The sequence below is a fragment of the Typopeltis vanoorti genome, chromosome 23, assembly GCF_054136105.1.
Source record: "Typopeltis vanoorti isolate ZY-2024b chromosome 23, IOZ_Tvanoo_1.0, whole genome shotgun sequence".
NCBI classification, from domain to species: Eukaryota; Metazoa; Arthropoda; class Arachnida; order Uropygi; family Thelyphonidae; genus Typopeltis; species Typopeltis vanoorti.
This window is the reverse complement of record NC_143571.1, coordinates 1,375,724-1,391,827: the sequence shown is the minus strand read 5'-3', so window position 1 is coordinate 1,391,827 and position 16,104 is coordinate 1,375,724. Positions and strand designations below refer to the sequence as shown.

Below are 16,104 nucleotides of genomic sequence, written 5' to 3'. Positions count from 1 at the left end.
GAACGGCAGTTTGTTTATGATGTCAGGTACGTAGAAGTTTCGGGTGGCTTTGCCGTAGCGATTGTTGTACTTATATGTTGTGTAGTTTGTTGACTGTGGTCTTGTTATTTGATATGTTGTTCTGGTTGCTCTATATGTTGGGCTGTAGTAGTGTTTTAACATGACTGTGTAGTGGCGTAAGTGTTTCACCTTAAATATTTTGTGTTTTGTCCATGCTTCCTGCATAAGGGTGGGTTGTTCCCAGAATATCAGTTTTATCATTTTATCTTGCAGCCATTGTAGCCTGTTAAGTCTGTAGTCTGCGCAGAATGCGTATGATGTGATTGCATATCTTAAAATGTTTTCACATAATGCTTTATAGATTAGTATTTTTATGTGGGTTGGGGCAATGTCTTTTAATCTGTATAGTTTGCTTGCTATTATCCTAAGCTTGGTATGTAGATAGTTTGTATGGCTATTCCAACTTTGATCTGCATCGAAGTGAAGTCCAAGGTAGCGTGCTGTTTTCATCTGTGTGATGGTTGTGATTTTAGGTTATGCACTTTGTGAATAGGAGGATGAGTGTTTGATAGTGAGATATTTAGTTTCTATGGGCAGGGTTTGGGGGTTTTTGAATATCATTAGCTTAGTTTTTCCAGGGTTTATATATATGCCGTTTTCGGTTAACCAGTTAGTGATTTGATTGATGTCGTGTTGCATATTTTTGTAAGCGATTTTTGCAGTGTTGTGAATAGATACTATGGCAGTGTCGTCTGCATACTGGAAGATTTTACTTTTTAGGGGGAGTTGGCTTATGTCATGTGTGTATATGTTAAATATTATGGGAGATAGGACAGCTCCTTGCGGTACTCCACAGGTTACATGTACCTCTTTGCTGTGCACTGATCCTATACGTGTGATGTGCTTTCTGTTTTTCGTGTATGCTTTAAACCACTGGAGTAGACGACCTCCAATTCCGATATGGGTAAGTTTCGTTAACAAGGTTTTATGTGTTAGTGTGTCAAATGCTTTTGTTAGGTCAATGAATACCACTAATGTTATTCTGTTTTTATCTAATGCAGCGTTTATTAGATCTGTGAAATCTTCCAGGAGTGTTGCCGTTCCTTTATTTTTTTGAAAGCCATATTGTGTTTTGGGTATGATTTGAAATTTTTCAACGTATGTGGAGAGTTTCTGATGTACAATGCGCTCCATGATTTGGTTGATTACAGGCAGCGTGGCCATAGGTCTGTAATTACTTATTATGTTTCTTTTTCCCTGTTTGTGTATGGGTGTGATTAATGCAGTCTTCAGTGTTTCAGGTATGTGTCCCGTTTCGAAGATTTTATTTAACAGTTTTTGTATAACTGGAAGTAGGTCGGTTGAGTGTTTCTTGATGTCTTTTGGTCTGATTCCGTCTATCCCCGGTCCTTTGTTAGGATTAATTTGTTGAATTGCCAGTGATAGTTCTTCTTTTGTTACTGTGGGGAACCACATCGACTGGGTTGCTCGTGGACCTAGTGGAGAATGTTCGTGTGTGTGAGGAAAGGTTGTTTCTTGTAGCTTTTGGACAGAGTTCACGAAGTGCTGATTAAAGTTGTTTGCCAACTGTTTAAGGGATTTGGGGTCGCAGGCAAAGCTGTGTTTTATTGTTTCTGTGGCAGTGGTTCTGTGTATATTGTCCAGCATTTCATTAATCAAGTGCCAGGTTTCCTTTATGTCATTCTGTGCTGTTGTTAATTTCTTGCTGTAATAGTTTCTTTTTGCCGTTCGAATCTGGGTTGTTAGGAGATTCCGTTTTCTTTTGTATTCAGCTTTTAAAGCGATATTGTTCGGTGACTTCTTAAGTTGTTTCCATAGGGCATCTTTTATTTGTATGTCTGTTAATATGTTGTCTGTTATCCATGGATTTTGTTTCGTTTGGGGGCGTATTTTTATTTTTGTTAATGCTTTGTTGTATATTTTGTTAAATGCAAGTTTAAGATTATTATATACAGCTTCAGCAGATTCTAAAGATGCTATCTGCATCCAGTCTGTTTTTCTGATTTCATCGTTCATTATTGCTTCGTTTACAATGCTATGATACTGTTTTGTAGTCTCAGTGATTTTTATGGGTTCTGGTTCAGTGTGTAACTGCAATGCTGTGAAATAATGGTCTGCTAGTTTGCATGTTATGACGGCTGCTGTGTGGCTGTTTGGAGGGGCCCTTATATTTATATGATCAATGCAGGTTGAGGTTGTTGTGTTTCCGACTATCTCTTCTCGTGTATACGACTGTATGGATGGGGTTATGTTATATGCCGATAATAGGTCCAGGTATTGTTCTGTGTTGTTATTTATGTTCCTAATGTTTATATTAATGTCTCCTATTATTATCAAGTATTTTGAGGTGCCTACTTTCGTGGCTGAAAGCCATCTGTTTAGTTCTTCTAGGAATTTTGTGGTGCTTAAGTTGGGTGGTCTGTATATTGCGTTTAATATCAGGGAGTTTTCTTGTTTGATGTTTTTAATTTCGATGCATATGTTTTCTGCGTATTCTAATTTATAGTTTATTTCTGTTACTTCTAGTTTATGTTTGGTAAATATTATTATACCACCGCCTCGTTTTGTTTGTCTGCAGTGTTTGTGTTGTTGGAAGTGTGGCATTTGGTAGGAGGATGCCTCTTCGTTTGTCGTAGATACTTCAGTCAGTATTAAAATGTCTATTTCGTCTATATCTTCCTTCAGATAAGCTTACAGGGTCAGCCATTATTTTTGAATGCTTCTGATGTTGATGTGGAGAATAGATGGTCCCTTTTTCGGGATTGTCAGTTGTTTCCATTCTGATATTGATTTCAGAATGTGGCAATTATCGTGTTCCGGGGTGATTTTTTTTTTTTTTAATAATAATAATAATAATAATAATAATACCGTGGTGTTCCTCGAGACAGAGCATCCCCGACTGCGATGCAGTCGAAACTTTGCGAACCGTGGCAACGCCGCGTTGCATTCGTTGATCGAATAATGATTATAATAATAATAACTTGAATGTGTTGGAAATGTTTTAGATATTTGTTTGCTTTTTTTAAAAAAAGTTGCACTGAGCAGAGTTGTAAACCTATCACCATTATTTCTGCGCATCGGCTACGGGCTAGATAATATAGAAACTCCGCTCTAGAGAGCAGACATGGTATGGTCTGCAAAGGTCTCTTCAGACCACTTCAGATCGTTAATACGCAAGGTGGTTTCACACCATACTGACGATGACAGTCAAACCAAATATTTAAATATATTAAAAATAGCTACGCTATGTTGAGACTCCATTGTAATGCTGCTTGGCTGGAGAACTGAAAAGTTGTCTACGTGACCAACCCAAATGGCTCACAGTTTTGTTATAATAATAATAATAATAGTTTTCTAGAAGAGGCATTTTAATTAGAGAATTATTCCGCTTGTGTAAGCAATGTATTTGGCAGTGGCATGTTGGTAATCATTTTCGTATGATCATGAAATTTTAATACATTTTAGTTCTAGAAGATTTCGTAAATATAAGCCAAAACCTAGCTTACTTACGAAACTAGAAATTCTTCATAAAAGCGAAAAGTGAAAGAGAAATCAGACTATTAACTCTTGTTTCTAAATTTTTTCATAATTCCTTCCCTATTTGTCTCAATAAATAACGTAATAATATAAATATATCAATATTATAAACATGCAGCATATGCCTTACATCGATTAATTTTTAATGGCATTAAGAATTCTGTTATTTCGTTTCAATAGGGAAAGTAAAACATTTGGAAAGTGGATTTATTAGACATCTTCTAGGAACAGCTAAAGTAAGTTTCTTCGACTGTTATCGCTATCTAGCTAAAATGAAGTGGCTTAGTAAGCCCAATATAATACAATTATGCAGACTACTTAAACTGCTACTTTTTCTCAGTTCTCGTATTTTTGGATACCTCAGCTGTAATCAAAACAGAAAAAAAAATTCCCTTTTAAAAATGACTTTTTTTTTTTTGAAAACAACGATTAATTACCAGAAAATCATTCAAGACAACATAATTCCCTTAGATCAAATAGATTCACATTGAGCTACATGAAGAATATACTTATTTAGAAGTTTTAAAAAATCATGCTGGTATGAAAGTAGTCATACCACGAGCTATGTGGGAATATTAAATTAGCATATTAATTAGAAATGCATGCGAAACCTATTAATGCTGTTAAAGCAAAACACTGATCACCGCTGCGTCATGTGTTATAATAACTGTTCCAAGATTCCAAATTCAAATTGAAACAATAAAAATGCTAAATACTGATTTTTTTTCTCTTTCAAATAAGCAGAACTATTTTTCTTCTACTTTTTTATATTTTCCATTTATTCTACTCGGTCATTTTGAACATTACCAGTATTTTGACACAGACACCATATTGTTGGTTTGTCAATTTATTTTTATTTTCCTCTTTTTCTTTTAGAATGGCTGCTTGGTTCACTTTGTAGAACAATCATTTCAAGGACATGTCAAAGAGTAAGTATTTTAATGAAGGAAATTATTGTTCTCGTTTAGTGTTTATTATTGCAGATTTCTATCCTATTTTCAAAAAAAAAAAAAAACTGGGTTTTTGAATAGTGTAATAGTTCTGCATTTGTGTAGAACGTGGGTTTCCCTGAATAAAATAAACAAAACTTCTACCTGGATTTTATTTCTCGAATGCGGAAGTGTTCTAAACAAACATTTTAAAATTGATTATAGATTTCAGTAAGAATTACATCGTTTATTATTATTATTCTCCCGACTCATGTGAAATAAGTTTGCATATTAAGAGGAAATAGTTATTCATAATGTAAGTTTATCAGCTCAAGCGCTTTATTTAAAATAGAATTGAGTTACGAGATTTAATACATAATCTCGAACATAATTTAATAAATTTAAATATGCTTCTTTGAACTGAAATACGCATTTGTAATAAAATAATCTTGTTTTCCATTTCAGTCTTTTCTCTGGATTTGTTGTTCAGTCGGATGGAGTTATTTTCAGTATCACCTCAGCGGACATAAGCACTGTGACGAAAAACGGAGAGAGATGTCGAAAACTTGCATTTACTGCAGGTAAGAGATGAGTTACATCAATATTTTTAAGCAAATTTGCACTTCGGTTGTTATCACCTAGGCTTGAATTCCCTGGATTGAGCAGCTGCAGTTGGTTATTCTTCTTAATAAACGAAATTGGAAGTCCTCAGAGGCAAATAGGATTATCTTAGTTTGCATTTATTAACTTTATCTGAATTCAGTCATGCTACAACTTACCGTTTTATGATTTCCACATCACCACACGGCTTACCTTTTCTCTCGAGTTTATATGCCACTTAATAAGTTGTTTCGACAAGTTCATTACTTATTCCTGTCATCAATTAAAATAATTGTTTATTTTGAAGCTTCATATTTAAAAGTATAGATTTTCTTGGTTCTCCTTCCAATTTTGATTATTTGTAGTCCTTATGTGGACCACAATGCTAATTGCATTGTATCTTTTCACTTGTTTGTGGTAGTACTACATGCTTGCAGTAAACACACCAATTTATCTTTAATGCAAACATGTAGTACTGCCATTCTTCATTAAATACTCTGCTCTCCTCCTTAATTGTCTTTTCTTCATATTTGGCATATTTAGGATATCGAATAAAATTTTTAAATAATAATAATAAATGAATTAAATAAAAACTTCTACTCGTTTAGCTCGTTATAAAACGACAATACATACGACACGTGCAAAACTGAACTCTTTTTTCTCGGAGCAACGATAACGTTGCTCCAAGATAAATTAATATAATATGATACTAAACCTACCAGTGAAGAATGGATAAGGATTACGCCAATCATAGAACAATCGATAGATCGATAATAGAGGTTTATTTTTTAACATTTTACAAATTTAAAAAACTTTAAAAATAATTTTTTTAGATATATTTAATTAAAATAGATAATTAAGACTTTTATGACACTGTTAAGTAGCTTGCCTATGTTACAGATTGTTCTAGGAAAGCTCAATTTAAAATTTCCAAATTAAATATGTACAGATATTAATACACGTGTTCTTAACCTGACGTGTTTCGATCCCACTCAGCTGCTCTTTATACGAACAGAATTAACTCAAATGAACATCAATAATAATTAATTATTAATTAATAATTTTATTTTAATTTTCTACTTTAATTAATAATGACTTAACTGGACTTGTATATACGAACTGCATGCATCACGATTTTTGATGGAGTTTTAAGCTGAATTGTTTACCAGTTGAATGACAGGAACAGATTATTGTAATTCTTCGCTGGTGTTTCTTTGCAGGAAACAGATCGTATGTGCTTATATTTGATCGAAGAGAGCACCCATCATACTTCCATAGCACTCAAGGATGGATAGGAACGATTGGCGTAAGTCACAGCACGTTTACCCTTAATGATTTCCCAGGTGGAGGAGTTACAATTAGGGGGTGAGTTCAGCTGAATTCAACATTTTATGAATGTATAAAAGTATCCCTTGATAATGGAAAATGAAATGTGTATGCTAACTGATTATGATTTTATTTTAATGCTTATATGAAATTAATAAGTGTGTTTGTGTTAAAAATAAGTTCTTCACTTTATCTCATGAAATCATCCTTATTATTCTCTATGTATTACTATTACTATTATTACGTGATACCGCCAACTACCTCAAAATATCATCGCTGGAGGGCACTGCACTCTACCTTTTTTTAAATAAGAATATATACAACGTCACAATCTACACATTGTGCCACAGTCCAACTTTACACACAACATAATCTATCATGATCTGCCATAAAAATGCAGTACTTAATGCAAATGCAAATATTAATCGGAAGATTTCTTCGTACTTTTCTCATGCACTTCAGTAAAATTTACTGTGCGCCCACAGATGCGAGACCATTCGCCACTTCTGCGCATGTCAGAAGAAGGAGAATCCATTTCGAGTAATCAATCCGTATTGTTGGAAGTTTTTATTATTACGCGTCGGAAAATTAACTTCTCTTTTATGAATATTGTAGTTTATAAAGTGGTAACTATTTTGCTTTACTTGTATTTTACTTTATTTAATTATTTTGTAATTATTTTGTATTTTACTTGTATAACAGTTGGAAAAGTTTACATATGAAGCGTGAGATTTCGCGTGTTAGTGACCAATTTGTACATCGCCTTATTAAATTCAACATGAATTGACTCTTGGCATCGAGCCAACTGAAGTTCTCGTATCTGTGGTCGGACAGTATAAAGATGGTGTACCAACTAAAAATATCATTTTAGAGAAATTATTCCATATTTTCAAATGATTTCAATGCTGTTAATATTTAGATATTTTAAAATTTGTTTTTAATTTTTTAAACAAATTATTTCTATAAATAAAGAAAATTTAACTTGGCATAGTAATTTCAGGATTTCACTGTTTATTTTACAGGCACATTTCTTACGTCAACACAAAAAGCAAGCCAGTAATTGCAAGAACTATTACAAAAGGTGGGCGTTTAATTATGTTTTATTTTATTTACTGATTGATGTTCCATCATAAAGGTAAACGTTTCAAAAAATCGAAAATAGACTGTTCATTTGTGCAGAATTCAAATGCACACAACATTTAAGAAGATGATATGGAAATTACTTGCATTTCCCCCCCGTATACTTAGAGTTAAAATTTTGTTTCGAAAATCACATTCATGGTAATGGAATTTTTAGACTCTGCGAAGTACCAGTCAATTTGGTTTAACTTAACTTGACCATAAAGCTCTATCGGGATGAAGTCAAAGTTGCACAGATTAAATTACTGCCAGAGGTGTGTGTGTGTGTGTGTGTGTGTGTGTGTGTGTGTGTGTGTGTGTGTGTGTGTGTGTGTGTGTGTGTGTGTGTGTGCGCGCGCACTATAGTTTCGTCATTACGTGAATTCAGAGAGTAGTCTGAAGAACATCGCGAAATGTGTAATTCTGTTGAAAATATCGTGTTCGAACTCATCTCACATAACAGAGAACTTTCATCTGAAACTGAGTCAGCTGGCGTTGTACGAAGATGCATTTACTCACAGTTGGAAAATAGGCTAAAGAACACACGGAATTAAGAGACGTGACACATAAATTTCAATCATAGCTTTCAATAACAGTTTCTTCAATAAATTTCGCCAACCTATCAATTCATAATTCATGCACTGTTCTGAAACACAACTAGATAACTCAACAATGCTTCATTTACATTACAGCGTTGAATGAAGGAAAATAGTACTTTGGGATCATTGTTGCCTCATGACGAAGAAAAATATTCTTGATTATAAATATTTTAGCATCGCTTCTGAAATTATTTTAAACACTGTCAAAGCATTTACGTTTCCCATTTGTTTCAAAGCACTGAATTTTGAAAAGCATTGAGAACATGGGCCAGAAGGTGGACAACATAATGTGCACACCTGGGAAATGGGTGATATGTCCTTATTCATAAGGTATGGGACAACCATTTTCCTTTAATACAGTTGCCAACGGTTGTGGAATAGATTCATATAAACTTTTAATAGTTTCCAGTGGAATGTTTTACCGTTCGTCGATCAGAATATCTGCCAATTGTTTGAGAGATGTTGGAGGAGGGAATCTGCTTCTCGCTGTGCTTTCCAAAATTTCCCCCAGTGGTTCGACGATATTCAAGTCAGGTGAATGAACTGGCTAGGTTCATTCACCTGACTTGAATATGTTGAAGTTCTTCTTGAAGATGTTGAAGTTCTTCTAGGTGCTCCTCAAACCAAGACTCAACATTAGCTGTTCTTGCTATGTATATACGCACACTATCATCTTGAAAAATGGCGTAATTTTTGGAAAACAACCTGATCAGCCAAAATGTCCATGTACGCAACTCGACCATCTAGAGTTATGATGGGACCAGCCAAATATCAACACATGGTCGCCCAAATCATCACAAATCCAATCGCCATGTTTGACAGTTGGAATCTAACAGTCCGACTTGCACTCTTCTTTGGGGGTTCTTCATACATAAACCCGACCTGTTGTTGGAAATAAAGTAAATGCTGCTCATCGGACCATATCACTCGTTTCCAGTCATCAGCTGTCCAGGTTCTATGTTTCTGACACCATATTTTTGCAATTCACGTTGGATTTTGTGATTGCAGGTTTAGCAATCGCAGATCGTCCATAGATATTGGCTTTCTGAAGTTCTCTATGGACTGGTTTTATGAAAATAGGGTCTTCAGAGTGGATATTGAGTTCAGCTGTCACTTTTGCTGCTGTTGCAGTTCGGTGCTGTTTGGAAGTGTTCGACTGTCCCTGTCATTCATTCTCGGTTGGGGCCACTGTCTTCTTTGCCGATGAAGTTGTGTCATGCCTTGTACACAAGGCATGACATAACCATGGAGATTGTTGCTTTTGAAACACCGACTGAATTGTTACAGACGCTCCTACTAAATAGGCTCCCGATTTGTCCTCTTTGGAAGTCTGACAAGTCACCCATTTCAATGAAAGGTCGGACTAACCGCTGCTGAACACAACATGTACTACGCTAGCATACAACCTAGAACTTACAAAACTTACAAATATTACGGCCAATAATAAATATTTCTGTACACATGCGCTTTGATTTTCTTGTTAACAGCATTCTTATTCATATTTCTATATTACTGTTAATTTTTTAGACAATCCTGAGCCATTAGTAGTCAGGTTCATCAACCCTCAATGTCAGCTGTTAGAACTAACAGGTGGTAAAGGATCCTCGTTGGCTAAACTTACTGATCTCAGCACAAAACAGAACAATGTAAGTAAAATATTAATTATCGGTAATTTCATTATATTGACGTTTTCTGTTTAAAAGCGAAATGTAAAAGAGGCTCTCATTCTGCAGTTGAATTTCAATGTCCATTTATATGACTGATTGTAGGATGAGTTGGTTAGCAACAAATGGTAGGTTGACTCAGTAACATAGCCAGAGATTGTTTCACCGAGTGTGAGTGATGCAGTGAAGAGTGACACCGTAACCTACAACATTCGACGGAAAAGTTTTTTTGTGTCTGTGTATCGTCAAAGTTGTACTTAATCAGAATGCAATCATTGGACAACGAACTCGGGAAACGTATGAAATGGTTAGTTAACGAACTCGGCAAAAGGCTTCATGTAACCAAAAATCATTTACAGTATGTTCTTAAAGTTCATGTATAACCGTTCTTAATTTTACATTTTCGATCGCAAAAGAAGACGTTCAACAAAATCAGATCCCTCCTTTCAGTTGAACTGTGCTGTAGGCCAGCTGTTTGTACACTTTCTACCACATTCATAATAGGAAAAAAGTAATTAAAAAATAGATAAAATTATATCGAAATATTCCTCTTCTTTATGAGTTCGTTAATCTCAATAATGTTATTTGGAATGGTAATAATTGCATTTGTAACAAATGGAATAAGTGTTCTGACAATCCGACATATTTATATCTTGTATACCCTTTTTATCCTTTTACTTCTAATAAGTTAAATCAGATAATATTTTTATAAAATAAATGTAAATTTGTTCTCTTAATAAAATTCATTTTGCTAACTTAAACTTAGAAAACATCTTTTTTTTTTGTTTTTTAAGAGTGAGTTCTAATTTACTGTGATTTAGAAATGTTCTTGCTGGAATTAGGGATTATCTGTAGGAAGGGAGAATGGTGAAGATCATGCTGTATACGATGTAGTTTAATGCCAATTACTATATATGCGAATTTCTGGTTTTAATAATTTAACTTTCCATTCCTTAATAGTTTACTGTACCTCAAGGAATTGTTGTCACTACTGCTGCTTATCAGGAGTTTGCCAGAAGTGTAGCGAATGGGATACTGAATCTGGAAAATGTTGCCAGGTGAGCTATGAAGTATGAAAGCCTCTTTATACAAAATTATGCTACATTCTGGAGAATTTCAAGAAGTACTTTCGCAAAGTGTAAATATTTTATGCGTGTTTCAAAGTATTGTCGGATTTTTTTTCCTTCTTCAATTCAGTTAAATCGTCGTCAACTTTCTTATGTCCTGTCCAACGTAGATTAAATATTCAGCGACACAGTAATCGTAGATTAAATATCTCTTTCGAAATCATAATTAAACTGACTTCTTTATGTTTCAAGACCCTAAGTACGTTCACTTCGATGTACTCACTGCCTACTCGGCTTCGCATTATTTTAGAATTGCATTATGTGTATTAAATGAAAGTTAAATTATGTTTTTTGTAAATATTAGTCATTCGTTTATTACTAAGCAATGAATATTTACATACTATAATAATAATATTTCTGGATTGTGTAATCGTTAGCATATTCACAGTGCTAATTCTTATTATTTAACCACGCGGCCAACCAGCCGGCATGGTTGGCCGAGTGGATAACGTATCTGTTCTCCAGCCAAAAAGGCTGAGGGTTCAAACCCAGCCTGGGGCATGGATGTTCCAGACCGTCTGTGAAAATACCAGTGGTGGTGGTCGGCGATAGATGGCGTTCGTGTAGATGATGAATATAGCGGCGGTTGGAGAAGGAGAATTTTAAAGTAGGTGCCCTCCCTCGATGAGTCTTTGGACTAATCATCATTATTATTATGTAATAATATTTATATACTTATAATTTTCGTGCGTGTGGGATTTAAAAAATACAAAAGTGTTAGTATTATTAGTAGTAGTGGTAATAGTAGTAGCAGTATTACGTTCAACTCTACTCAATATGAAATTAAATTTTGTTTCTGCTTTTATCTTTGGAGAAAAAATAAACAAATTGTTTACAGCTGCTATCTAAATAGCGATTATTTTCTTTGTAGCGGTCGTGTTCAAGGGGATCTTCAATCAGAATGCCAAAAGTAGGTAGATTTTTAGAATTTCTTTTAATTCAACACTGCATAGATATACATGTGATGAATCATCATTATATACCGGCTACTGAATTAGAAACTTTGCAGAAATCAGTGTCTTCCGTGTGGGCATGCATTTCCCAATACAGATCCTCTTCAATTCCTTGCGCATCGCTGAGATATGCATCTGTAACAGCCTTCATTATATTGTTCGGTCAATTTGTGCGTCAAGGAAGTTCTGTTTCTTCGTACAAGGCTTCTCAGACTACGGCAATCTCGTTCCTGACAGACTCAGTTAGAACTACAGTTACCCCTCTTAGAGAAGCAATTTGGGTTATTTTCCCACTGATTATCACTCACCTGAGATATCTCGCCTTTTGAGAAGCCAGTGAGCTTTGCTATTTTCATAGTCGCTTCAGCCAGACGAGCATCCACAATAAGCCCTTTATCGAACTCAAAGATCCTTTGTTTTTCCCATTGTGATCAATACTATTGACGATTATTGACTAGCAGAATTCTTAAATGGTTTCCTCAAACACGTGGAGATGCACAAGTGAACAAGTATTTTGAATATACGTTGCGTAAGTGACGTTTGCGTTCATCTGCATAAGATTTCTAATTCAGTGGCCGGTTTGTGTAAGAATTTACTCTCATAAATTTGGTAGCTCAAAGTAGTTGTTATTTGTTGAGTGTTATTTTTGATATGTATTTACACTTTATTACCAAAAGTATTGGAACACCTGAATAATACAGAAAATATCAAAATATTAACACTTTAAAAGGAAAGACTAACCGTCACACGTTTGTATCAAAAAATTAAATTACTAGTATTTCCATGCACTCTAGAGATTTCATGGGCGACTGACCTCTATTCTGCATTCAGTTGGTCTGTTATTTGATTTCCGCCATGATGGTGACCATTTCCTCCACGCTCTTTTACTTTCTTACACAAACAGTTGATCGGTTTTAGGGTAGATTATGAGTAGGCTAATCTGTTCCAGTATTAATACGGAAACCTAATCGACTTAGCTGTATAATATTGGGAATTTTCTTGCTTTCTGAAATTGATACGGTTCTTTCGCCCTATTCCATATTCCATAAGTGCAGAAAGTGCTACGTTATCCAGAAAAAGAATATAATTTTTAGGAATACCTCAGCATTAGTGCGCAGTCGTCAACGTTTTGCTGTTTAAGAACTACTGCGATTCCCCTAAACATGAACATTTGGTGACCATGTTCGGGGTAATTAAGCTCTACTCCGACGACAGTCGTTTCAGTTAAAACTAAAATTATGTGAGTGTGCTTTTTCAAACGCCTCTATTTCATGAAAAGCCTCTCTTCATGTGTTCTTTACATCACGTGCAACTTCTGCTGAGGTATTCCAATGTTTAAGCAACTGAGTGCATTCAATCTTTTTATAACTTTTTTTTATCTTTTTTTGGGACGAAAATAACAACACAAGTATTATGTTAACCAATTGTAAATTTATTTCCAATTTTCTTTCGTAGAATAGTTAATCAGCTAATAGCATCTAACTTACCCGATTCTATATCGCGAGTGATTCAGAAAACTCTTATGGATATGTATGGAGACAAAGTGAACACCCTGAGATTTGCTGTGAGGTCATCCGCTACCGGTATGTTAAAGGTTTCATATATTGTTACTTTTTTATCGTTGCTAACTAGGCTTCTATCCTTAAATAACACAAGATCCAATTATAATAACTGAAAATTCATTAAAGAATTTTCTCTTCTACAAATAAATAAAAATTATGAGAAATCTCATACAGTGAAGATACGCGTGTGTGTGTGCTCCTTAATTGCAAAATATTTATCTCTTATTTAAAAAATGCACGTGTAGAATGTATTTTATGTGAATGCAAGCCGGTCTATGTATGCCAACTGGACCAAATTTAACGTGACAAAATAATTATAATTTAATTCAATTGCTCTGCTCTGAATTATTATTGAGTATCATATATTTGATAATCAGATAGTTCATGAAATGACTTAATATGATGGAATTTATGATAGTATCTGACCTGCATGTATTTTAGTATAAACACACTTTTTAGATTATTCAAAAAAAAAAAAAAAGAAAAGAAAAGAAACAATTTCGCATTTCAGAAAATTACTTTGGTTGAAACTTGGTTTCATTTTTATGAGCGCATTTGATTAGCCGAACCATTTCTGGCTTCGCTAAGACCCTGGATTGTGATGTAACTTATACGTTCAATGAGATATTTGAGCTAAATAACTTGGCTTTGATAAATATAATAAACTTAGGATAGCATGGTTAATCCTAATCGCCATAATAGACTGTGGATTCAGGATTAATCATTATTCTGTCTGCTAGTTGCAAATGTCTCCAGTCGATGTATTCCTTAGCGCGGTTACAAATCTACTTTCCGAGAGGGCAGCTCTATCATATACGAGGATGTTCTGAAAAGTTCTTGCCTCGACCATAGATGGCAATACTATCGGCAAGATTATTTCTTCCTAAGTTGGTACATTCTGTCATAAGCATTCATGTGAAATCGCATGTCATTATATCAAGTACTTTGTTTTATACAGCTGTCTGAAGCAAAAGTGTTGCCTGTATCCCTTGAAATGGATAAAATTGAGTATCGCGCGGTTATAAAATTCTTTGTAAAAGAAGTTTTAACGCCAAAAGAAATTCATTCGAAGTTCATAAAGGTTTATGGGCACTCTTCTCTTTCGTTTTCGATAATTAAGATATGGGCTGTCGAGTTTAAACGTGGCCGTACCAGCCTTTAAGATGATCTACGTGAAGGACGTCCAAAAAGTGTAACAACACCAGAAATCATTGATCAAATGCACGATATGGTATTGGATGACTGGCGAGTCAAAGTGCGTGAAATTAAGGAGACAATAGGCATTTCAAAAGAACGTGTAAGATATATTTTGCATGAAGAATTGCAAATGAAAAAGCTTTGCGCAAAATGGGTGCAGCGCTTGCTCACAGAAGATCCAAAACGCACTCGCATGGAAATCTCTGAACAGTGCTTGGAACGTTTTAACAAGAATAAAACTGATTTTGTGCGTCAATTTATTACTATGGATGAGACTTGGATTCACCATTACACACCAGAATTTAAACAGCAGTCAAAACAGTGGACAGAAGCTGGTTTTTCAGCGCCAAAGAAGACAAAGTCGGTTCCACCAGCAGGATTGGTCATGGTTTCGGTGTTTTGGGATCCTAAAGGAATTTTGTTAATTAATTATCTTGAAAAGGGTAAACAATAACCGGGGAAAATTATTCCAATATTTTAACCAGACTAGACGAAAAACTTCATTAGAAAAGACCCGGTTTGCAGAAAAAAAAAACATCTTTCATCAGGACAATGCACCTGCCCACAAAGGTGTTTTGGTAATGGGAAAATTAAGGAATTTGCACTGTGAACTGTTGGAACATCCACCCTATTCCTCAGATTTGGCTCCCTCTGACCTCCACCTCTTACCAAAACTAAAACTCTTCTTCGCTGTTCAGCGTTTTTCATCGAATCAAGAGGTGATTGCAGCTGTAGAGGGGTATTTTGCAGATCTTACTGAGAACCACTACAGGGACGGTATAATGGCGCTGGAACATCGCTGGAATAAAGGTCTTAAGGGATATTATGTTTTGAAAAATAAAAAATATTTTTCAAATTATAAATTCTTAATTTTCATTGTTAGGCCGATAACTTTTCAGACCACCCTCGCATGTTCTCCGTATCCAAGAAGGGATTTCAAAATCCAGATCATTTTAACCGATGGATTCGATTCTTCATCACGATAGAGTACACGTGCGTTAGGTAATGTTGAAATGATTTTAAATCAAATAGAAAATGATGCATAGAAACACGATAAAGAACATTGGACGAACTGCATTTTCTACATCTAGTTTCTTTCTAATACGGATAGATTGTTTCCCTGATTTGGGATCACTTTTTTGTGATTAGGTAATATGATTATGGAATCTTCTTAATATAATATTTATTTCTATTAAAACATTACGAGATTAGTTATGATACTGTCCAGAATGTTATTACACGACTGGCCATTACATTTGTTGATAATAATTTCATGACTGGAGGATTAAAGCTGATTCTTATAGAAAATGGTCATTTACTAGTGTGAATGCACGCAAGATTTTTGCAAATGAAGGCAATTCTTTTGCAGGAGAAGACACAGAGCAAATGTCATGCGCCGGACAGATGGATACCTTTCTTGGAATGCAAGGCATCGATGAGGTAATTCTATATTTATTCGTAGCCATTCAA

General features: G+C 34.8%; 1 protein-coding gene across 2 annotated transcripts in view; it reads left to right on the top strand.

Annotated features, from left to right (window-relative positions):
* Positions 1–16,104, top strand: part of LOC150093566 (uncharacterized) — a 125,313-nt gene that overhangs the window by 33,048 nt on the left and 76,161 nt on the right. The window contains exons 7-16 of one of the 2 annotated variants that reach the window (XM_090412882.1): positions 3,739–3,794; positions 4,435–4,487; positions 4,953–5,068; positions 6,308–6,452; positions 7,436–7,494; positions 9,659–9,777; positions 10,756–10,853; positions 11,794–11,832; positions 13,331–13,458; positions 16,004–16,074. In XM_090412882.1, the coding sequence (XP_090269008.1) occupies positions 3,739–3,794; positions 4,435–4,487; positions 4,953–5,068; positions 6,308–6,452; positions 7,436–7,494; positions 9,659–9,777; positions 10,756–10,853; positions 11,794–11,832; positions 13,331–13,458; positions 16,004–16,074 (884 nt within the window). The remainder of the gene's footprint in view (positions 1–3,738; positions 3,795–4,434; positions 4,488–4,952; positions 5,069–6,307; positions 6,453–7,435; positions 7,495–9,658; positions 9,778–10,755; positions 10,854–11,793; positions 11,833–13,330; positions 13,459–16,003; positions 16,075–16,104) is intronic. The other variant, XM_090412883.1, reaches the window with a different exon arrangement.